General features: G+C 39.3%; 1 protein-coding gene across 1 annotated transcript; it reads right to left on the bottom strand.

Annotated features, from left to right (window-relative positions):
- Positions 1 to 1,407: 1,407 nt before the first annotated feature.
- shda (Src homology 2 domain containing transforming protein D, a) lies at positions 1,408 to 16,013 on the bottom strand. Its single transcript, XM_046876650.1, has 8 exons — positions 15,856 to 16,013; positions 15,041 to 15,101; positions 12,429 to 12,753; positions 9,388 to 9,541; positions 8,597 to 8,785; positions 7,478 to 7,646; positions 6,874 to 6,993; positions 1,408 to 4,197 (listed from the first exon to the last, which is right to left on the bottom strand). The coding sequence occupies exons 3-8, from the start codon at positions 12,747 to 12,749 to the stop codon at positions 4,011 to 4,013; spliced, it is 1,140 nt and encodes a 379-aa protein (XP_046732606.1). The 5' UTR covers positions 12,750 to 12,753; positions 15,041 to 15,101; positions 15,856 to 16,013; the 3' UTR covers positions 1,408 to 4,010.
- Positions 16,014 to 25,352: the final 9,339 nt, after the last annotated feature.

The raw sequence follows: 25,352 nt of genomic DNA, 5'->3' as shown, positions 1-25,352 counted from the left end.
CTAGATGCTCTTAACATGTGATCTTCCATTGCCAAAAGCATTCTAATGGTCCTTAATGATAGCTCCTAGAAAACACCAGTAGAGAGCAACAGGGGTTATTCATGTCCCCATTAAAGCCAATCCCAATATACCCAGGAGGGTTTTTTATTTTAGCAATATAAAGTGTATGTACACTATAGATGATTAGGAATGATAAACCCATGACTATGTTTCAGGCATTTAAAGGGGCTCTACTTTAGTAGGCAACTTGAGAAGTATAATGGGGTAAGTGGTGTCTGGGTAGTGGTCTGGGGAAAAGGGGACGGGGGTTTCCCTAAATGTTTCAGGAACAGCCCTGTCCTTGGTTAAGTGCCAGATGAAATTTGAAGCACTACCAAAAGCCACTAGGTCAAAGGTCTAATGGGAACAGTTGAGCAAGGTCTTGATGTTTATCGCAAACAGCTGAAGGAAGTATTCTGTTCCTTCTTGATTTTCCTTTTACTTCGTATACTTCCATACTGTGATTACCGATTAGTTACCCTTGATTTCTGTCATGAATGTGCTTTTTTCCCCCTGGACGGACCAACACAGAAACCTAACATGAGCTGAAACACTTAAAAACTATTAGAAAACCTGCGTGCTGGTTCTGTGTTTAAAGACATCCGAAGCACAGCCTTTTGGATCATCAATCCAATTGTTTTATTGTGTTAACACTGAGACTTGAGGTGTTCAATGGTAGCACTTTGGAAGTCATTTTCTCATGTAGGTTTTAATACATCATTTATAATTTAGATTTGCTTTAAAAATGTATGACTAGATCAGGCAACAGTTCTCATAGTAACCATGGCCGCTTCTGTGGCTATTTCTGAGTTTTCTGTGACCCGTCACTGATGAAATGTTCCTGCTCTTTCTGCTTCAGTGCTCTCTACATTTCACACCTGCTCTCCCACAGCAGGCAGCCAACACTCACACATACAGCATTATAGCACCACACCCACACTTTAGCATACCTCTGTATTGGAAAGGGGGATGAAGAAAAAAAAAAAACATTTTGGATTCTAGAAGTCCAGAACACAATCATGAACCTAATGATAGTCGAACAATACTAGGATGTGACATGAAGGAGCAATTGACAATGTTCAAGTAGTCTTGGAGAAAAAAGAGAGAGAATGCAGGCCGTCTTCAGTGTACTACATCCACACACTTCACATTCTCTATGTCGCTCATACACACCCTTAACTCAGAACACCAACAATGAGGTACATGGGAATCGGGCACACACGGGAATCATGACCTAGTTTTCCGTATACGTTGTTTGGAGCTTTATAGAACAGCTTTCCATTCTGCTTAGACAGAAAGTGATAAACAGAGGCAAAAATGCAAGCCGTGCAATTACATTAATAATACAAAATGACAAGGCAGCCATTATTTCTTTATTAAAAACAGCTTTTATTTAAAAGAAACAAAAAGTACAGAAAGTCAGTAAAAGTAGTCAGTCATCATAATCAAGCACAACTACAGTGTAGTTCTCTCATATTACACTCTACTACAGAGTAGATCTGGTGATAATGCCAGCGTGTGCCATAGGTTTAATAACTCAACTCAGGGAGACTCCAGCATTTTACACCCTAATCTTCTTTCACTGCATCTGTAGCCTGTGTGCAATTGCCATATGACATACGATATCATTCGATGCACAACAGAAGGCAAACTTGTAATGTGCAATTAAGGGCAATAATTTAAACAATGCCAAGTTCATATTCTATCTTTTAGAAGTATGGATTATTTTACAAAGAAAGGAAAATACACAAAGATTTCTCTCCAATACAACATTTCATTCAAGTGTCAAACGGAAATAATTTTTTTACTGTATAAATGGTAGATACAAATTTATAAGAAGTTTTATGGCCTTTAGAGTGTAATGGTTGTTGATTTAAAATTTGCCTGATACAGTTTTATCAATTGAGTTCAATGGCTGCCATTGGACAAAGTGAACTGGCTTTCTGTAGAACGTAGAGGTGTCTTGCAATGCTTCCCTATAATAATGACACACAAACTACACATGCAGTAGACAGAGATTAGGTGTAAAAACATCAATCTACCCCTTTAACTACACAGCTTGTGTGAGGACTTGTGTAATTTGTGATTGAAAAATGGGAAATCATCTCAAACCAGTGAAATGTTATAGCTATAAATATTCAATTTCTACAACAGTACAATTTTATGGCCACCTTTTTTTTTTCCTTTAAACTTTTCAGCCTGAACTGACTAACACAAAACATATCACAAAAAAATGTATCAATCATCTCTTCAAAAAGTCTTCAGATATAACAAATGTTTAAAAACAAACAAAAATACAGCTTCGTTTCACCCAAGGGGGAAAAGGTGTCGGATAAGGAGGAGTGTAGAATACACAAGGTGAATGTGATAATGATGTGTTTGTACATACACACGGCCTCATCACTTAAAAACAAATGTCTATTGCTCCTATTTACAAAGAACCAAAAAGTAAACCGTACGATCACAATGAAGGAAGTGTTATTGTTGCTTATGTGTTCAGTAGTTTCTAACAGTGTAAGTGTGAACTTTCTAGCTGTGAACAGTGGTGTGGAAATGGTGGCTTCCTTTCTCTCGTGAAAAAGAATAGAGAGTATTGGCACGCAGAGGACGTGTGGTTCTCAGCTCTGGAGACGTGAAGATTTCGCTTCCAATTTTCACCTCCCTCTAAACTCTCGCCTAGAGTCACTGCCTCCGGCACATGAAGCAGTGTGCCAGGAAAAGACATTCCTTGCGTTCCACAGCTGTTGCCTGGTTTCCTTTAACAGTCTTATTAGCCCATTATGCAAAATCTCCAAAAGACAAATGGAATACTCTCATTTATATATTACTATATAAGTAACTCGACTAGCCCAAGGTTCATCATTATTTCTATACCTTTTTTTTTATATAATTACAGATGCATCAATACAATTTCGACATGTTTTCTGTACTTACTGATAGCAATACTGATCCTGAAATGAGTGACTTACTGAGTATTAGCTATTAGGGGCTTTACGGAACATTGTGTTGGTTATTGCTCAAAACAACACATTCTTCTTGGTGACTTTCATGCACCTTTTTTTCATTCAACTTTATTTAAATAATAAAAAAATAAAAAATAAAAAAACCTTAGTAAACATATCACTTGCTATTTGATTGCTAACATGTACAAGTATTAATATTGATGCATCCCCAATTACTGCTATCTCTAATAGTTATCCTTCAGGTTCTGTTTTTTTTTTTTACCCATAGCAAAGATATAAAAAGGTATAGTGTAAAGATCTACATGCTGATATCCATGGGTCACTTCAGCAAAGGCTTTTCTAATAAAGAACAGCAAAAAATAAGATCCCATAATTTCATTGTGGAAACGATTACAGTGTTGTGGCCACTCAGAAAACAATCTAATAGAGTAGTAAAGGTGAGCGATGCACCGTATGGAAGTTGTTCTAGAACAAGTTTGCGTAAGTCACATAAAGGGAATTAGAAGCATGAATAACAGTGTAGTGTTGAACGTATTTAAATAACCTACGGCATTCTTTCAGCCCTCGCATTAATATTTCTGTAAATCCAACCTGCAGATCAGTGACGCTCCAATTTTGTGTCTCAGAGTAGTTTCAGTCGACACATAAAAGACCACTGGTAGCCATTATCAAAATCCACACATTTTAGCAAATACAAAGCATGACTGCAAGCTGACTAAGATTAGACCCTGAGTGTGTGTGTGTGTGTGTATGTATGCATGTATGTATGTATCTATGTATGTGTGTGTATATTTATATATACATATACACACACATATATTATATATATTATAAAAAATATATAAAAAACGTGAGTGTGTGTGCCCTAAGCTCAAAGAAGTCCAGGCCTCTGTGTGTGTGTGTGTGTGTGTGTGTGTGCCCTAAGCTACATAAACTCCAGGCCTGTGTGTGTGTGTGTGTGTGTGTGTGTGTGTGGGAGAGTGGGCCAGTGTGTAGCTGTGCATTTTCTTAGAGTGTCTGGACCACCACTGGAAATAGCAGGGAGAGGTGTTCTGCACCCCGAATGGGCAACTTGTGTGTGGTGTAGTAGTGGATGACCTCTGGAATCGTGTCGAAGGGAGGGCTGTTCTCACCGAGGATGTACTTCCCATCGCGAGACTGAGAGAACTTCATATGCATGAAGCCGTGACAGCTCCTAAAAAGACAGTAAAAAAAAAAACACAGTGCCGAATGGTGAATAATTAAACAGTGAAAAGAAAAAAAAAAACAGAAGGCAGAGACAGTGAGAGTGAAACAGAACAAAAAATAAAAACAATGAGGAACAGATGCATTTTGCAAGTTTTGAAATTTTTGCAAGGAATTTGCCTGCAGTTATAAGCAATTGGCTCAGGAGTAAAAACACAAACATGTTAAAACACGCTTTGAAGTCATTAATGAAGCTGCTATATAAACAAAGAAAGAGATGTGCAGCACCTCTGAAGTTTGACTCGAGAAGATTTAAAGGATTATCCTTCTCAGTGTATTGATGGCATGGGGGAGGGAAAGCAGAAGATGAGGGAGGAGGAGAAGAAAGCAAGGTCAAATGAGGAAAAAAAGGAGGGTGTGTGGAAAAAGACAGTGATGGATGGGGTGAAAAAAAGTGCAACACTAATGATTTTTTTTACACTGAATCTTACTGGGTTATCCAGGGGTTATCCAGATGCTTTTCATTTTCAAGGATTAAAGAGGTCTTTTGCATGGCAACCAGGCAAATAATTTCATAATTATACCTGCAGTGCCTTGGATATTCTTTAGTCAAAAATAAAACACACACACACACACACACACACACACACACACACTATAATTATTACAAGCTGCTGTGAGAAATCCAGTATTCAGGGGGAAAAGGGGAGAACAGGTACACCAGTTCAAATACACTGCCCAAAAAATAAAATAAAAAATAAATAAAAATAGGTCACCACCCGGATTTAACTAAGCAAGAGCCTCCCGTTTGAAAATTACTGTATGAATGATTACGTTTCAGCTGGCAACAGGTTATTTAACCCTAACTGAATAGTGAATAGTTTCTCATTCCTTAAACAACCATGTCGGAAGACACGTACAGTGGTCGTGGAAAAGATGTTAATCCTGTTTCAGGAGGGTCAAATTACTGGCATGCATCAAGCAAAGAAAATGTCTTAGGAGATGGCTGAAACTACTTAAATTGGGTTATAAAAAGTCCAACGCGTTATTAAAAACTGGAAGGATCGTGGGGAACCGTCAACTTCGAGGAAAAAAATGTGGTTGGAAAAACATTTTGAACGATCACTTAAAGGTCCGGTAAAATTAAATCGTAAAAAACAACAGTAGAACTCAAGACTATGTTTAATAGTGAAAGTAAAAGCATTTCCACACGCACAATGCGAAGGGAACTCAAGGGATTGGGACTAATCAGCTGTGTAGCCTTAAAAAAACACTTATCAGTGAGGCTAATTGGTAAAAAAGGCTTCAATTTGCTAGGGAGCATAAAGATTGGACTCTGGAAGCAATGGAAGACGGTCATGTGGTTTGATGAGTCCTGATTTACCCTGTTCCAGAGTGATGGGTGCATAAGGGTAAGAAGAGAGGCAAATTAACTGATGCATCATGCCTAGTGCCTACCGTGCAAGCCTTTGGGGGCAGTGCTATGATCTGGGGCTGCAGTTTGTCAGGTCTCGGTTCAGCAACATTATGTGTCCAAGGAATGTGGTCAGCTGACTACCCCTGATTTTCCCCCTGATGGCACTGACATGTTCCAAAATGACACTCTAAATGATCATTTCTTCCAGGTAACTGAATAGGCACCAATCAGGCATAACATTATGGCATTATAACATTATGACTGATGAAGTGAATAACACTGATTATCTCTTCATCAAGGCACCTGTTAGTGGGTGGGATATATTAGGCAGCAAGTGAACATTTTATCCTTGTGTTTGCTGTGTTCGAAGCAGAAAAAAATAGGCAAGCGTAAGGATTTAAATGAGTTTGACAAGTGCCAAATTGTGATGGCTAGACAACCAAAAGAATCTTTTAAATGTCACGACTGTTTTAGCAGCAAAAAGCGGGACCAACATAATATTAGACAGGTGGTCATAATGTTATGCCTGATCGGTGCATATTTTAAAGACTACAGAATATTCGTCCATTACAGACTACTAACGATGCCACAGCCGAGAGTCAAGAAAGCTGATCTGCACTGTAGGTGTGACCAACGTCATTATTCTCACCCCATTAGTGATGCGTCCCCTGTCACAGTGGCTTCGACACCTGTCACAATCCAGTCACTCCGTATCCCCAATAACGTCAATCATGTATAACTAACATGCATAAGATGACCAAACTGCTTCAGACCTCTTCGACTAAATTTCATAGCTTCTATATAAAACCTTATGATACCACAAATTAAGCTTAATATACTGTTCTGAACATCTAAGTAACCTAAGCAGCTTTGAAGACATGCTGCGATGCCACAATGACAATATGCAATTAGAAAAAAAGCAGGGCTCTAGATGAAAGGGCTTCCAGGTTGCCCTTGCTCCTCACCGCTTAGTGAACGTCTGTGCAGGATTAGCTGGTGATTTAGCGGATATGAGATGATCAACATGCAATAGCAGCTGAGGTCTAGGACTTCATGGGTGACTCAGTGGAGAAACAAAGGGGGCGAGAAAGATTCCCACGAGCACATTACGCAACCGAGTGGGATTACAAGTATGTCACTGTGGGATATAAAAGATTATTCGATATTACAGCATATAGAAAGGGGTATGTATAATAGCATATGAATGACCTTTGTTGATGGTTAGTCAGAAGGCATGTCAGGAAAAGAAAAAAAAAACCTGTGCAGTACCTGAGAGAGAGAGAGTAGTCGTTTCTGCTTGTCTGACTGTTCCTCACCAGGTAACTGCATTCTTTACACAGTGTCAGAAGACTCTCAGCTTCAGATCGCGTCAGTGCGCCGTGGTACCACCTACAACACGCAGACGTGCACTTTGTTCCAAAAGAATATGCCACTGTATAATTATGCAGCAAAAGCAATGTGCATTGAATGCAAAAAGTGATTGTTGTTTTAGGTTATTTATTATACCATCAATGTTTCATTATAGATTAATCGAATTTAACAGGATTAACAGTGGTAATAGTGCTAATCTTTTGTCCGTACTGTTTTTGCTTTTTTTTAATAATAGAATATTAGATCATTGGTAGCACATCTGCTATTTCTATGGTGAAGCGTTATAGTTTATCAAATAAAAAAAATTGACAAAGAATCAACATCAATCCAAGCCCTTCTTTCATATTAAACGTACCGATGTTGTTCACCGTAAAAAAATTATACATTTTATTAGCATAATTATGTCCAGTAAATCTCTAGTCTACTACTGTTGTAAGAATAAATTAATTATTACACATTGGTAAAAAACAAAACAAAAACAATAATCAATCCTACTACATACACTTGTTGCTCCAAAGGAAATTCAGGGTCTACCCTCTCCCCCAAGATGGCGTGGAGGTCACTGGGTTTGCGTAAACTGGTGGCCTTGCTGGAAGGAGGACTGGTTCTTCTCCTGTGCTGGTCCGTGTGGGGCAGTGTGGAGCGATCCCAATCACCACCATCAAATTGTACTAGAACCACACAAGAAAAAAAACACCACGTTCAGCCAAGTATATATAATTTATAATAAATAATTATAAATTTATTTATTTATATAAATAATTTCTATATTAACATGACAAAATAAAAAAATAGGAAGAATGGAAACAACAATGTATTTTAATACCTCGGCAATCAAACCTAATGAAGCCTATTATTATTTGAGAGACGATCCTGTCATCTTTCTCTCTCTCATTATGCCTGTTCTTCCTCAAGGCTAACTGGGATATTCTGACTGACAGACCATCAGTTACGTTCAATCTGCTTAATACTATTAAAGCCACTTGTGCCCTTCTGAAACTCATCTCGCTTTCACTTACTCACACTTTACATTTTCTCTTCGTCTGCTTTTATATTAGTGACAAATTCATATGAGAAATGTGTAGACCATGGATTACATCAATGTAGGGATTTTTAATGTAGCTGAAGCACACAGACTAGTCCACCAATTGTACAGAGTTTTATAACTCCTGCTGGCAAATGAGCTGAATTGTTGTGATTACACATTATTCCAAGAAATTGTACAGGAAACAGTCTAACTTGCAGTCCAAGAATAGAGCATCCGTACTGCAAAATTCTTTGGACAAGACCCTTCCTGATCCTGATGTGACTCATGGCCCTGGAGGACTGTCAGATTTAACACCTCTGATCCGACAGGCACATTGTGCTCACTCCCTGAGCTGAGATCACATCTGCATAACAGCTCTTAAACACTCAAATAAGTACAAAAACAATACTTGCAAGTATTAAGATGCTTAACACTTGCAAAGAGATCAAATTGTGAAATGACTTAAATGCTATGCTAGGGCAAAACTTAGGGCTTAGCTAAATTTTGAAACTCGAAGAAAGAATGTATAAAGAACGATGAGTAACAAATCATCTGGGGTTTTGATTCGCAGTTCTGGTGTTTGGCAAAGCTCACCAGCTAATGCCTTGGAGATGTTTTCCTTCTTCCACTCCCAGGGCTGGTCATACTCATCTGCAGGCCTCTCGTCGTCCTGGGGCAATCGGCTCTCCCTCTCATCATCTGCGAAAATGGTCCTGTAGTGTCCGCGTTCTTCATATGGACTGTCGTAGAGCTGTGGGCTTCCCCGAGAGCCGTGCTGCAGCTCTACAAGGAAACATATGGTGTTAGTTGGCTTTCAAAATGCCTTTTAGAAATGGGTTTTCTCTTATTCACAGGAGTAAGAAAATTACATAACGGGCCAGAAAGTGACTGTTATTATTTGATGCTTTATCACAGTTGATTTAAAGCTACTACTAAAAGCATTTTACAGATATTTTATTAAAAGATTAAGTAATAAACGGTTTAATAATAAAGTCTACAAGAATTACAATAATACAAAAAAAAGTCTGGGAAAAAAAACACTGCTTTGCTCAAGTTGCTGCTTCAATAAACAAAATAGTTTAACTGGAACTTACAATTTGAAATGTAATACGAAATCAATTTCCCTCCATTTTCCCCAGAAACATTTATTTTCTTCTCAGAATTAAACTGGCAAATTGAAGCCAATGCTGCAAAAACCTCTTAATGCACAATTTAAACCTGTAAAGCAAAGTAAAATCGGCAGCAGTCTGGTAACTCATGTCCTCCCACAGCCCTGCCTAAACGCCAGTAATGCGTTTTTGTGCTTTTTAATGACTCCATATATAACCGTGTTCTCCGTATGGTTTATTAACCGTATTGCCTGGGGAATAGTGAAAGCAGTTCACCTGTGATGACTCTCTGGGCTTCAAACGGTTCCATGTAGCTGCTGCTATTTTCCACAGAACCGGACTCCCAGCCGAGATGGGCTCGTGGGTCTGGACGAGCATCAAATGGGTCTGAATAATCGGTGTCCCCCACTGCTGGAGCGGATGGAACAACCTAGGGGTGGAGGGCGATAAAGAGACACAGAGGGAGAGATTAAGCACTGTCTGCAGACAAAAGATTGATGGGAGAACAGAAGACTATGGGGGTGGGGGTTAAGCGCTGCCTGAGGGTGGCTGAGCAACACAAAAGGTAAAAAAAAATACAAATAAAAGAAAGAAAAATGTTGAGCTCATTCTTGGTACTTACATTGCTGATCACTGGCATTAAAACACTGTAATGACCTGGTGAACTATGAATGCAATGAAAGTGCTGCTTACTAACAAAACAAAAAATGCGAGAGAGATTCATCAGTGCCAGTGCTTGTTGCTGATTTGGTGCTCCAGTGTTGACTAGGGTTTTATAAGCTCTTTGCGTGCCTAAGCCTCGTTTTGACTGTCATGTTCAGCAGCAATTTGGTCCAATTTGGGCAATGATGCGTGCAGCTCATGAGAGTTCAGTGACGAATTTTACCCTCTTTTTTAAGTGTGAGCTTGTTTTAGCCAGAGACTGCTTTTGCTACTCTTCCAAGTTTTGCTTCTGCTTTAATTTAATCTTGGCTTATTTCTGATAACTGAGTAAGATCCTTAGCAGGGTGGTCAGTGCATTGATAACTTTCCAACAGCCAGTAAAGATGTCGTGTTTGCTTCAAAACCGAACTGGGTGACGAATATTTACCTTCTACATCTAACAAAACCCTACCAGATGGACATTTTTAATGGTTTGAGAAGATTGCAAAATATAAAATATTGCAATAAAACCCAAAAGAGATCACAGTGGTGGTCATGTTGCAAAACATTATGTTGTGGAGATGCTTTTTAGGAGCATAAATTGAGGAACGGGTCAGAAGTATGGCCAAGATTTAGACATAACCAATTAATGAGCAGTCCTAGAAGAAAACCTGTTATAGTCCATAAGACTAGTCCAGAGGTTTCATTTCCAGCAGGATCAGCAACTCTAAGCAGAGCTGGGTTCAGGACCTCCTTCACTCCTCAAGTAGAAATTCCATGGCTGAGGGTTTAGGGTATGCTTTCTTTGGTTTGCTTTAGATGGCATAACATTAGCACTGACTTATCAAAAGTGCATCAACACTACATTAAAGTCTACTTTTCTAACCAGGTCTAATGATTGTGAATTACAGGGCCTTTGGGCTGATGAGGGGAAAACTGCACAGTCTAATCTAATGCATGCATGAGCTCAATAGATCACTGCCTTCAAATGCATAATCCGTAAGTAAGTAAATTTTGCCCTGCACGCGTACATATGCATTAGCTTCAAAAATATTTTATGGCTTGATACTGGCTATAGGTCATGTGCTTAATATTGTCCCATTACGAAGCAAAATATGAGCCTTCGTCTTCAAATAAAAAATGTAAAAAACCTAACGTGGATAGTGTTTCCTCCCTGATCCAACAGAGATTTTATATTTACAGGTGTCACTTTCAAGCTGGATTTTCATAAATCAAAACTGCAGTTGGTTCAGCTACACATGGGACAACACATTTTGGTCAATTTTACAGGATGGGCTTGATGGTGTAAGCGTTGAATAAATGTAACGCTGAACTCAGCTACAAAGCCCCCACCCCCACCACCTTAGACAGAAGACCATGGTGGTGGTAGATCGAGTCACAGTGCTGTGTCTCATTGGTAGATACAAGAAAACTTGTCAGGATTAAAAGAAATTTTGATGGAGCCAAATACGAAGTAATCCCAAAAGAAAGCCTGTTCCCAGTGTAGCCACATTTCAACCACAGGAACTTTTTCAGGAACACTGGGAAGTAATTCAATTTAAATTACTCATTCAGTGAATGTCTCTATCTAAAGATCCAGGATTACAAGGGCAGAGCTTTGCCATACTGGTCGCCACAAGTTTTACAGAGTGATTAGGAGGAAAAACCCCTAAGGAAATTAATGCTAAACCAGAGATGACACAGCAGGAGATTCTTGTAAACCTTTTCGATGCCTCAAAGAGTGAGCTTTCTTTTTGTGCTTTTGGAGCAGGGGGAGAACAAAAAAGTGGAGATGAATGGGGACAGTCCCAGCTGTCGTGTTGAAGTGAAAAGCAGGAACTCGTCCGAGTATCATGCAGTTCTTGTTTAGTTGAAAAAACCTTTAATTGTTTTAAATGTCCGGGACGTTTGCAGCCCTTTAGACCATAAAAACACTTTCCCTCTACGTTCTGCTACATAAACACACACCAAATGGCTGTTAACTAACTAAACATTTTGACTTCTGGAAGTATACAGGGTTATTCAAAAAGAATGAACCGATTTCATTACGCAATATTTTATTAAGGAAAAGTAATACAAAACTCCAGCCAAGTCACAAATATTGTACTCACAATCAACTTTTATGTAAATAACTGATTATAAATAAACTGACTCGTTCCATGACGATTCTTGAGAACTGAAGCAATGAGTCATGACATCGGTTCATTCTTTTTAAATAACCCTGTATTTTGGAGCAGTGAATATAGATTTGTATATTGTTTTATGTTGAGGTTTACAGGAAATGAATTGCGTCTCAACCAAAAATTGCATTTCATAGCGTCCGAGGTCAAGCAGCCCCGTGAGGAAAATAATAAAACCTCTTAAACTTACAGCCAGTAGACCAGACACATCACAGGCTGAGCTACCGAGATCAATGCGCCTGTACCGCTGCAGGCTTTTACATAGCATCTGTTACTAAGCACCTGTTTAAGTGCATCACAAATGTAATTTATAAGCCACATTTAGACCGTGCTTCAACCTTAATAGCACTAGTGCACTACTATTAGGCTGAGGTATACTTCGCCCAGGCTATATTTCATTGAAGAAACTTTCCAAGCACTTTCACACTGCTTAATAGGTAGCACAAAGGAAAGATTATTCCAAGCAATGTGTCAAATAGGAAAATGAGCACATACAGGAACATGCGGCTCCTCGAATGAGACGATGCCTAATGGGACCTTGCAGCGATTGAATTCCTGAGATTCCACTTTGATCAGTCGGTGCTGAGGGGAGACCATCTTGACCTCCATGCCATTGGACAGAACAGTTCCGAATGCAGGAAACGAGTCAGAGCCATTATTTGCTCGGTTTGAGGGTTCATACGGGTCTTCAAAGTCCAGCTCCTTCTGGGCACGATACGCACGAAGTATCTCACTCTCAGTGTAATCGGGCTTGGGCGGCTGCGGAGGTCCTTTCCTGCTGCCAAAATTCAAATAATCTTTCAACCACTTTGCCATGGGTCTGTGCACAAAAAAAGAGAGAGAGAGAGAGAGAGAGAGAGAGAGAGAGAGATTTTACCAGAGTTGTCTTTGTTCTAGGTTGATAACTGTGCATTTGCACATACTTTCTAGTAAATGTCATTGTGTTGAAACTGCTGGTATACTTCCAGATAGTCCTGTAAAGTCTTGTTTGACAAAACGAAGTAATAAAACACGACGAGGCGTGCTCTTATATGACAATAAATTAAAAATTGAGCTATGTAAACCTGCAATTAAACTGTAAATCATTTATTCCCAATACCATCATGCCTTTAAGTGTTTCATTCTTCTAATACCACAGCAAATTCTCAGTCTGTTATTTCTTCCTATTAAATAAAAAAAACATCACTTTTGTTTTATTTATATTCTGTTTACATTCACTCCTGTGGAGCAACCTCTTGACCAGTTCCTGTTATCAATTATTTCTACTCAATAAACAAACAAAAATACAGCATGTTATGTTATATCTTTACCTAAAAAAAAAATATAGATATATAAATAAATAAATAAAAAACGCAGACACTGAGAACTCATTCCAAAATTGTACAATAAATGTCTCCTGACAGAAAACTTCATATAGACAGATTTTTTTTAGTTTAAAATGTGTCGTGTTCACCAGTCAAAATACCTGTGCAATTGTATTTCTATATAGATACTAAAATAATATAAAAACACATTAATATTAAAACCTTTCAGCCTGAAACTATTGTCAGAGCTGCTGTTATATAAAGCAGCAATCCGAAACAATGTTTACACCCTAGATGGTTTCATGCACATTTTTCCACGGATTGGGGGATTTTGTCATGCGCATAAAGAACCACAATAATGTGCACATATTATTACTATTAGAGGTCAACCAATGTGGCCTTTTTTTTCTGGCTGATGTCAATGCCGAGAAATCAGCTCAGCTGATGGCTGATATATGATGCAGATTTTTCTGGCCGATTCCCTCCCCTTCATCTCATCAAATCTCAAAGGTAAGTAATAAGAAGTAATATACAAGCCTATAAGCATGTCGAACTGAAAGGATATAGATAAAGATAGTACTGTTACAGACTGATCATTGTTCATTGGCTGTAGGCTGCCCACCCAATCAGAAGTCAGTAATCATACTGGTATTTTCTGTGTTATTTTGGCTTAAATAATAAAATCAAACTTTGATTGGGTGGGCAAAATGCTAATTTTTGGTTACCAGATAGTTCTCTTCAAAAAGTTAGCCGGTAGAGGGTGACCTCACAGGGTTATGCAGGTGGAATGGCAATCTGAGGCAGCGTGACATGTTCCACCACGACGCTTAGCTGCTTGCAGATGCACCTGCCTATTAATCGGCGAAATGTGCAGCACAATCTGCCCATGTCGATTAATTGAAAAATGGCAAAAAAAAAAAAATAAATCACCCTGATCAATGAGCGACCTCTATTACTACAATACATGTGTTTAATGATTAATTTTATTATTACATATATAATAAAAATGCATCTTAACTCAAAGCAAAGCAAAATACAGAATCAATGTGAGTTTATTAATCTTTCATGAAGAAAAAAAAAAAAAAAAAAAGAAAATCTGTGCCTGAAACGTGCAGGAAACTGGCGTAGGCAGAAATGGCCACCTTTTAAAACCTGTGAGCCAATGAAGTGAAAATAAAATAAAAATTTTAAAGTTCCCATTCATTCTGTGGGGACCGGTCCCAAACGAGCCACAGCCCAGTGGTTTCGGACTCTTGATCTAAGGAATAAACCATGAGCTGTTCCAGAAAAAAAAACCTCTGCCACACCTTGGTGTGAAAATTATTATATTCCAATAACCCAATAACAAGTTTTTTATTCCTTAAATAAATGCAGCTTTCGCAATAGTTTCACTCTCCCCTCAAAGCTATTGGAAATTGGTTACAAAATTTAACCCTATTCAATTTTTAGCCGATTACTGTCCAATTTGTTGTGGAAGAACAGCTGCTGAGGCTCCAGCTGCTGCTATAGAAAAATCAATAGGCATCTTTGGACCAATCAGAATGCAGCATTCAACAGCGTTGGGGACAATTGAATTTACATTAAAGCCATGCAAATTTTATGCTTAGGTCAAATGAGACATTGCTTTGAATTGAACTTCAGGAACCATCTTTAACTTCATCCTAAAAACGAAAAGAATAAAAAATAATAATAATAAAAAGTCTGATTTTTGTGAGAAAACATGGACATTACAAAGAGTCCTCACTATTCACCTGGCTGATCTTTGGGCTAAGAAAAAGATCCTTGTAGAGCAGAATTTCCTACCTTTAATGTGTCCGATTCATCGATGCCTCAGAACATCAAACACCAGTCCCTTTGTATTCTTCTAGAAAATAAAATCAGGAAGAAGGAAAAACTTATTGCATCCTGTATTGATATATGCATGAAGGACTACGCCTCCAGAGCTCAGCCCAACCCTGTGCATTCTTTCCTTATCACTATCCATGCTGTTTTTGCCCTTTGGCGTTTACGGTGTATTCCTTTGCTTTCTAAACTTGCAGCAAATTTCCAACACACGCACACACACAAGCAAATAAATCATCCAAAAACCCAGCTGGAGAAAGTTTCTCCTACTCTTCCCTATTAACCGCTAGTCTGCTAGGCTAACCAAAACAACTTACATGCACTTTGACCTGCAATAATCATTCCCATAATGACCCAACCTTTCTCGTTCCGGTTTATAAACCATTTATAGACATTAAAATGCCAAATATATATAAAATTGCACTCTATACTATAATCTCTCTCCATAACTATGTGTGTGTCCAGCCAGGCTGTTAGCGAGAACATAAATCTCACAAGACCCTCCATACTAGCCAGCAACAAGCTAGCACTGTGTACTGCGACTACTCGAAGGAAGAAAAAACAAACCAAGAGAAACGTTCCTGCTTAAAATAAGAATAACTATAATACATATACTTTGCAAATGCATTTTTATTTCGTAAACAGTTACCGGTTTTAAGCTGGTTTTCCAAAATAACTAGCATGTGAATAGGCTATTGTGGAAGGTTCGACCCCCTCCTCCCCTCAGCCTGCAATTAGACTACCGTTAGATTTGGGATAAATGTATTTATACTTACCAATTCCTTAGTGCTGAATAGTTATGAGAAAAAGACCTATACATGAAATATATTTATCCATCTAACCGGAGTGGATGTGAAAGTCTGCCTCAGGTTTAATGAGTAACGCGCTATGGCAGCAGGCAGCTGCTCCAATCCAATAGGCAGAGACTTGGAGAAAAAGCCCACAGGCTTCCTTTTGTCCTGCACTCTATCTGATCAAATATTCATCATGTATTCCCTATTTTTATGACTTTTTGATTTTTAATGACAAAGAAAGAAAGTATGCAGTAGTGAGGACATTTATAATTCCCTAGAGATACAACACACTTCCAATAGCTGCATAATTTATTCATTCTATCATAGTTATTTACATTTTATTTTAAAATTCACACACACACACACACACACTATATATATAATGCATATAATAATATACATATCTACTTAAGGGACAATACAATAGAAATTCAAATTTTAAAATGTTATTAATGCACAATATTTTTAATATATATAAATACACACTTCAATTGTTGCTATGTATTTATGGGAAAATGATGTAAATTGAGAATGCTTTCAAAAATAAATTACAAAGTAAATGAAACAGACAGACTTGATGATCATCTCAACATCATTGAGTCTGTCTGGATTTACATTAAGATACAGAAATATGTGAAGCAGCCTACATCCATTCTCCAAGATACATAAGATTTGGAACAACCAACCTGCCGATTTCCTTCAAAAACAGTACCCAGAAAAGTGAGTGTAGCTACAACAATTGATGCAAGTGAAGTTAGTTAGTTAGTTGGTTGACCAGGCATTGTATAGTCTCAGTCAAAAATAGTACCAAATTTTACATTTTATAATCACTGGGTTACTCTAATCAAAATACCATATTGTTTACCTTTAATATTAATTTTGCAATCATTTCATTCATTTACATTCACTTTTTCTTGCTCTTTGTCATGATGACTCCAAAGCCTATCCCAGAAACATTGGGTTTGAGCCGAGAATGCATCCTGGATGGACAGTATTTACACCTCCAAGCTAATTAGCATAACCAATCCACCCCCCAAGGCTTTTTATTTAGCAAGATACGATTAAACCCGAGAACCCAGAAGAAACCCAGACACACACAAAAGAGAACACATTAAACAAAGGCAAATAAATGGTAATGGACATTAAGATTTATTCAAAACCATAAGCCTGTTGTGCAACAAAGCAGCACACCTCAAATAAAACGTGTTATGCAACAAAGCGGATATACGGATCTGATATTAAAATTTGAGACGTGAGATATTCCATGAAGATGGCACAGTGTCAGGAGAGAACAATGTCAGGTGAGAGTGGTGACATTTCCTATTCAGAGGGGAATTCCAAGAGTGTTTCCTCATTAATTATTAAGATGAACATTTATTCACAGGGCAATGCTTTCATCCAAGTGACTTACAGTACAAGCATACAGCTGAGCATGTCAGGGTTAAAGATCTTGCTCAAAGTCCCATGGCATCTCTGAGATTTGAGCTCTGAACATTCCAATCAATGGGACCAGGAAACCCTTTATATTTGCTGCTCAAAAGATGGACTACTCCTCGACTACACACGTGAGAGAGGCTATGAATACTTTAATATTGAATAATGAAAAAGCAGGAAAAATAAAAACAAATCATAGCAATATGGGTTTAATTAGTATGATAGAACTAGCCAGAGATGCTCTTGTCGCTGTCTAAGTGCGCCCTCTGCAGGCTGAGTGAGGAATTATTCTGAACTGTAGGTTTAAGGCTGTTTGATTGGGTCTGAATGGTGCAGAGGGGAAAAAATGAGGGGAAAAAACAGACAATGGCATAAAATAAGAGTAATTTACAAAGGCTTCACAACAGCCTTATGTAGGAAGTAGGGATGGGATGTAAGGATTTGAAAGGGGGGATAGTTTTTCTATTGTGGTTAAAATAAAGATCCAGCCTTATCATCATTATCAACATAAAACAGTCATGAAAATGCTGATGGGTCTTTTTAATTGAATGAGGGCCTCATGCTCTCTCCTGAAATAATTGTTTGTATTATACAATTTTAACAATTTGCCAATTTCCTACATTTATTTGCGGTTCTCTCTCATTCTCTTCCTGCTCCTGTTCCTTCTGTCTCTTCTCCAGCTACTGCTACAAGATCCACCGGGGCCTGCCTGATTCAGCTCCTTTAGCTCCTGCAGGTTATCCAGAACGTCCATATCCATCTTTAAGTCCTGTGTTCGGTTCTCTAAAACCTGGGGGACAAAGACTGGAGCATTAAGGCATAATATGGGTGCATTAAGGCATAACACTGGAGCATTAAGACATAATGAGGGATGAACACTGGAGCATTAAAGGCATAAAAATCTACAATCAGAGCGAATGTGTATTTATTTGAGACACGTTTTTTGACTGAAGCGTTCTGGATCAGTTATAAGAGTCCAGGAACCGAGCGATATTGTTAGCAGCAGCGCCATTCACATCCATTATAACAGGATCTGAACCACTTTACAAAACACTGCATTTAGGGGACAAATTGAGACATTTTGATAGAAACAATAAGACACACTGTGAGGTGCGTTACTACACATTGCCTTTATAGGATTATTTAACTCCCTCTCTCTTCTGCTGGATCTTCTTCTCTTCTTTGATCAGCTTCTCAGCTTGAAGGTTTCTTGTTGGATCATGTTCCATTCTGTAATCTGTGTTTTTTGGGTCGGTCTGTTTGACGACAGGAGAGAAAACAAAGTATACAGATGAAAAATGAAAAAAAAAACATTGCTTAGCTGGCCATCTTGTTGCCAAACTACACTAAACTTCAATTAAACAAGCCAGCTCCTCTTAGTGACGTCATCGCAAAACACACCCTTTAAAGTGGATCTCTCCAAGGATGATGCTGTTTTCGATTGTTTGCTTGTTTGTTTTTAAATTATCCAACTTGAAAACATACACAACAATGCCGCTTTCTTACACAAGCCTTCTCAAACACCAGAAACGACACAGTCCTTTGAACTAGTTGAATCAAAACTGGACATTGAAATCCGGCCACAAGTGAAAAGCTATTCCACACAGCTCCAAGAGAAAATCCTTCACTCAGTATGTTTTGAAAGATTCTCTAATTTTGACTCTCTTAGCTCTCTTAGAATTAGCTCTCTTGATATTGCTAAGTCTTACAAATCCTCCAACTGTGTCAACAAGTGAAAAGGGTGGCATAGAGATAATTCACGAGCTTCCGACTTGCACTTAATATATAGATCAGAACTGGCAGAGTGGGAGGCCAAGTTACTCTTAAATGTGATTTCTGCCAGACATCTTTAGCATTTAATACTAAAGAGAAAGACAGGCAGGCCCTTATACAGTTCATCCTGTACCTTCTCTCTTTGCAAGCTTTAAACTTCTTTCTTTTGTTTATGAATTCTCCACGTCTCACACCCGAAGGAAACGTGTCATTCAAGATTAAGTCTAAGTATTTAGTACAGTTTTCAAAGTTGAAGCCCTGGTGTTGTGCCTAATTCCAACCCCCCCGTCTGAGATCAACCCCCCTTCGCGTGCACGCGGACAGTACCGTCGTATTTCCTGTAGATGGCACTAAAAACACGGACGGTTGGGTCAAATGTTTTCCTGGTCCTAACACCAAAAGATAAATTTGAAGAAAACGTATACAGCTTCATGTAAATGGCAGAATAAACTCAGGAATGTAATAATTTGCTTTTAAAACCACCTGCGTGAATTCTAACCACGTATTTATTTTGCGTTAATATCTAGACTCACTAAAATTACTCGGATACACAAGTAAAAAAATATTTAAATAGACAGCTGTATTATATAAGGGGGGGTATTTTTTAGGCAAGCTGCATTTAAACTCCCTGCCTGAATTCTACCCCCCTTCTATTTCTTTTTCCTCCATACTCAGAGTTACCAAACTTGCTGTGATACACCTACACAAGTAATAATGTATGTGTAAAATAATACATTTAATCGAACAACATGGACAGCTGTATTATGTAGGGGGGTATTGTTTAGGTAAGCTGAATGTAAACCCCCTGCCTGAATTCGACCCCCCATTTCTTTTTCCTCCATATGAAGAGTTACCAAACTTGCTGTGATACACCTACACAAGTAATAATGTATGTGTAAAATACTACATTTAATCTAACAACATAGACAGCTGTATTATTTAGGGGGGTATTATTTGGCAAGACGAATGTAAACCAGGACCAAGAAAACATTGACCCAACCTCCCGTGTTTTAGTGCCATCTACAGGAAAAACGACGGTACTGTCCGCGTGCACGCGAAGGGAGGTTGAATTAAGCGCTTCTTCTTGTGGTGTTTTATGGCGGTTTGGCAGACCAAGGAAAAGGTGCATTACCGCCACCTACTGATCTGGAGTGTGGAGCAAAGACAGAAAGGAAAGAAGAGGGAAAAAAGGGGAAATTAACGCCTAAATTCTACCTATCGTTCCTGTAATTTTTAGGCATTTAAATAACACTTTTTGAGCTCTCGATTGCTCGTACTCATTTCACAGTAGTATGTGTATGTTTATGTTTATCTTTATCTTCGTCGTCGTCTTCTTCTTCTGTTTTATGGCGGTTTGGCAAACCAACAGAAAGGTGCATTACCGCCACCTACTGATCTGGAGTGTAGAGTGAACATAGATTTGGAAGAACTTTCCATCATTTGCAGAGACAGTTTAGCTGGTTGGATAGCTGTAGCCCCCCTAGGCTACAGTGAAAAAAACATTCAAAAGTGGTGTCTCTGGTGTGGTACAATGGATATAAGACAGGGTGACCAGGCTTCCATGGTGAGTAGAAGAAGCTCACGGTCATTAGAATCATCAGCTAGCTTGCTATCAAGAGCCCATGCTAAAGCAGAGGCCGTTAAAGCAGAGGCACTACATTTGCAAAACAAGAGGCTGAAGCTAAGATTGAGCAGGCTATCAGGCTGAATACCAGAAAGAAAAAGCTAAAAGAGAAGCCGAATATCAACTAGAAGACATCGAAAAGACAAAAAAAGGATGTTGAGCTGAATACACTGGCTATGTGCCGGGAGGCAGCAGTTGCAGAGGCCGAAGCAGCTGTGTGGGAAGCAGCAATGGAAAATTATGCTGTTTTGAATGATGCAGGTTCGTCGGAGGAGACAAAATGGAGCGAACAAATCAATATGTCCAGTCTCATGTCATTCAATGTATACATGAAAACAATCCATCTTTAAACTCTCCAGCACAAGTAGCAATTCAAACTAGTACATCACCATGCCAGTTTCATATCAGTGATACCCAACGAGAAAGTCTCCTTTTATATTAAAACAGCAACCTGCTGCTTATGAACAATCACACGCAAACTGAATAGCTGGACTTGATGACCAAATGGCTTGGCAATGAATCATGTGACCACGGTAAACGTTTACAGTCAGTGCATGCGATAAATCCAGTCGTGGCACTCAGAAAGGCCTGGAAACGTCTTCAGGAGTGCTATGCAGCACCTGAAATAATTGAGAAGGCCATGTTTAGCCGTCTTGACAATTTCCCAAAGTTTTAAGGAAAAGATCACACAAGGCTACGAGAACTAGCAGATTTGCTGATGCAGCAACAGTGTGCTAAGGAGGACGGTTATCTCCTAGCTTTGTCTTACCTTGATACAGCTCGTGCCATTGAACCTATAGTAGCTAAACTACCCTATGGACCTCATGAAAAATGGATCTCTGCCAGTTCAAGCTACAAGGATGAGAATGAAGGACGATTTCCACCATTTGAATTCTTTACTAGGGTCATAAGCTATGAAGCTAGGAAGAGAAAATACCCCAGCTTTGCCCTTTTAAATGCTATTGGTCCTCCAGTAAGACCAGACAAACCCTCCTTCAATAGTAGAAAGAACGCCATTTCGGTTCACAAGACCAATGTTCTATCAACAGACTCAAACACAAAAGGTCTTGGTAGAAGCATAAATGACCCAAACAAAATTTGTCCAATACATGGCAAACCACACCCCCTAAAGGTATGTAAGAATTTTAGAGCCAAAACTCTGGAGGAGAGAAAAGCATTTCTCAAAGAACAAGAAATATTTTGCGAGACACATCTGCTAACTGCTAAAACCGAATAAGTTACCAATCGAATCACTAAACAGTTCACAAAATATAATTATAAATATATTTACTGTGTTTCAGGGTAAACTAATTAAAAACTTTCTTTCGGCTTCTCCCGTTAGGGGTCGCCACAGCGGATCCTCCGCATGTTTGATTTGGCACATGTTTTTACGCTGGATGCCCTTCCTAACGCAACCCTCCCCAATTTATCCGGGCTTGGGACTGGCACTGAGAGTGGCTGGGGATGGTTCCCTGACCGGGAATCGAACCCGGGCCGCAGCGGTGGGAGCGCTGCGTCTTAACCACTAGACCACCAGTAATTAAAAGGTAAAAATAAAACAAACAAACAAAAATCATTAATTCTTGTTCTAGATTCAGCCATTGTTATTAAACAAAATCAAAATTAAATATAAGTTTAGTCACATTTAAAACTCTTTTTTCCGACATCAGTGTGATCAGTCCTCCAGTAACCCAAACACAAGCTTCCGACTTGCACTTAATATATAGATCAGAACTGGCACAGTGGGAGGCCAAGTTACCTTAAACGTGATCTCTGCCAGACATCTCATGCATTAAAAAAAAAAAAGAAAGATGGGCAGCTCTCTTTGCACCATCTCTTTCTGGGCATTAAGCTTTTTCCCTTTAAAGATGTCTTACACCTGAAAAAAAAACATAATTTAAGATGAATTTAAGAAACACTAGAATAACACTGTGTCAGTAAAGAATATAAATACACGTATATTTAAAGGATAATACACATGCAGCAAGACTCTTACCTCATGTTGAAAGGAGCCATCAGTCTAACCGATCTAAACTTAGGGCATTTAATTTTGGGGATTTTTATTGATTAAAATCCGGGGGATAGTATTTCTATTAAAAAAAAGAAGAAAAACACGAATACTGGTGATAATACAACTATTCAGAAGTGAAAATAATTTGTTAATTAGTCCTCAGCCTAACCACACTTGGCCGACATTTCAGGCGTTTTAACTTGGGGCTTTTGGATAGATGGAAATCTGTTGGGTAATATTTCTACAAAGTACAAACAGTATTGATGGTGATAATACAGCTATTACACTGTTTAGAAGTCCATGTAATTAGTACAGTTTTTTAACAAAGCCTAACCAATTAAAATAAAAAATTCACCCTAAATGACTAGTACAGGGGTGTCAAACTCAAATGTAAAAACCAAAATAAAAAACTGGGACAAAGTCACGGGCCAAACTCAATATTTATTGATAAATTGACTGCAATTGTGCATGTTTTCCGTCTCTCCAGATTTGTAATGTTTAACCTTTTCATATGGAAACAAACTTTAGTTTTGCATAAACATTGAATCGGGAACAACCAAAGTTTAATATTATAAACACATGAGAAATTTAATTTTAAATAAAACACACATCAGTGGTTTTCGTTTCTTATTACAGTGGAACCCGGTTATGTCGCCGGCCTAGGGGACGCCAAAAAGCGTTGAGATAACCGATGATCGAGATAAACGAAAACCAATATGGTGGCAATATATTAACGTGCTTGAAATTTTTTTTATGTACATGATGTGCGTTATTTAATGAGAATGTGCATGCACGTGTTTTTGGAGGTTTTTTACACAACAGAGTTGCCGCGATTTGTTTTATTGGTCATGCGGATCGAGATAACCTGTAATGCGGATAAGGAGGTGGAAGCCGAAGTAAACACAAACAAAAGTTTGAGAATACTCAGGAGATAATCCACCAATACTTGTAGCGTAGCAGTAATATCCAGTGGTGCGCTCTGGGAGCGCGGTCCACAAAGTTCTGTGAAAGCAGAGACAGTTCGTGTAGAGAATCCACGAATCCGCGCTATGGAAAGCGCAGCGCTGGGCAGCAACGGATAAACGTGGTACAGACAGTGTGAACATGGAAAACAGCAGGATCGGGGTAATCCGGGGTGCCGTTGAGAGAATGCGGAGTTCGAGAAGAAGGGTACGTAGCGGGATACGTATACGCGATTACACAGACCGCCATCCACCAACACATACGATCATGCACGAACATTAACGGACCGCGAGTGTGTGGAGCATCACTTATAACTGCAAAAAACAAACAAACAAACTGTAACTGGTGAAATATGTTGTTGCTCCTTTAAGAGCAAAGCAGCGTTTTGGGAACAGTCTGCCGCAGCATTTTTCATGAGTGCTGCATGTGTGCAAGACCAATGTTTTTTTCTTTATTATTTCTGTTGCTCATTTATGTTATCTTCTGATTAGCAAGTAACGCTGTTGCCAGGACAATAAAGCACGAGATGTGGAATGCGACCTGTCTGTTTTTTGGCTGATTTCTGCTGCAACTCGAGTTAGTCAAACTATCCCATGACCCCCGAACAGGGACCTCACTTTCGGCTGTTCGCACAGACATGATACCTGGTGTCATACAACGTTCCCAGAAGGTTCAGCCTTGGACCCCAATTCAACTTGCCAACAGTGCATCTTGCAGTCCAACTAGTATCGTCTGGCTAAACATTGGCCTACAAGGAAAAAGCTTCTACTATAGGTTTGTCATTATCCCTGAGCTTTCTTCTCCAATAATTTTGGGGATGGATTTTATGCTGCGTGCATCGGTTAGCATTCATATCCTTTCGAGGACAGTGACTCTGGGGGAACCTACTACTCAAGAAGTTTTGAGTGAGTGGATAGAGTCGCCTGAGATTGGGAGCTTGATGTTCTTGGATGTCAGACAGACTGGGAACATAAAGGAAAATTGCCGGACCTTGTTTGTAGGTCATACCTCATTGGCTGAGAACATAATCAACAGGGGTGATGCTAAACCAGTTCACCTCCCCACATTCCGTACATCATAGAACCTTCTTCTAGTCCATGGCTGCACCTGTGGTGATTGTCAAAAAGTCATGTGGAGGCCGCAGATTTTGTGTCAACTATAGGAGCCTTAAGTCAAGTCAAGTCAAGTTTATTTCTATAGCGCTTTTCACAACAGACATTGTTTTAAAGCAGCTTTACAGAAATCAACAGTCAAGGTGAATGTTGTGCATTTCGGAGAGGGGCGAAGCGGTTCTCGGTCGAGATCTCGAAGTCCGGTGGTGGCAGGGGAGACGTCCTCGACCGGGGCTTGGCTCGTGGCTTCCGCTGCCGCAGCATCCAGGGTCCGTGCTGCACCGGTGCCGGAGTGGACGATACCTGGGCGGATCGTGTTGTAGGTGCGCTGGGCCTGTGCAGAGAAGCACGCGGAGTTGAGTTGCTGGGAGCATTAGGTTCCACCCGGGAATTTACCTGGGACGATTGCGTCCGCCGGGATGTTTCCAGCGCTGCTTTCCACTCGCAGCTTGTCATGCTTTGCATGCAGCTCGCGAATCTGTTTCTCCAAAGCCTCCATCTCCAACTCCACCGTTTGCAACTCGAACGAGTCCTCACCTGTGCTCAAAGGCAGACACACAGC

The sequence above is a fragment of the Silurus meridionalis genome, chromosome 20 (genome assembly GCF_014805685.1).
Source record: "Silurus meridionalis isolate SWU-2019-XX chromosome 20, ASM1480568v1, whole genome shotgun sequence".
In the NCBI taxonomy this organism is placed as follows: domain Eukaryota; kingdom Metazoa; phylum Chordata; class Actinopteri; order Siluriformes; family Siluridae; genus Silurus; species Silurus meridionalis.
The sequence above is the reverse complement of the archived record's forward strand: the minus strand, read 5'-3'. Positions and strand labels throughout refer to the sequence as shown.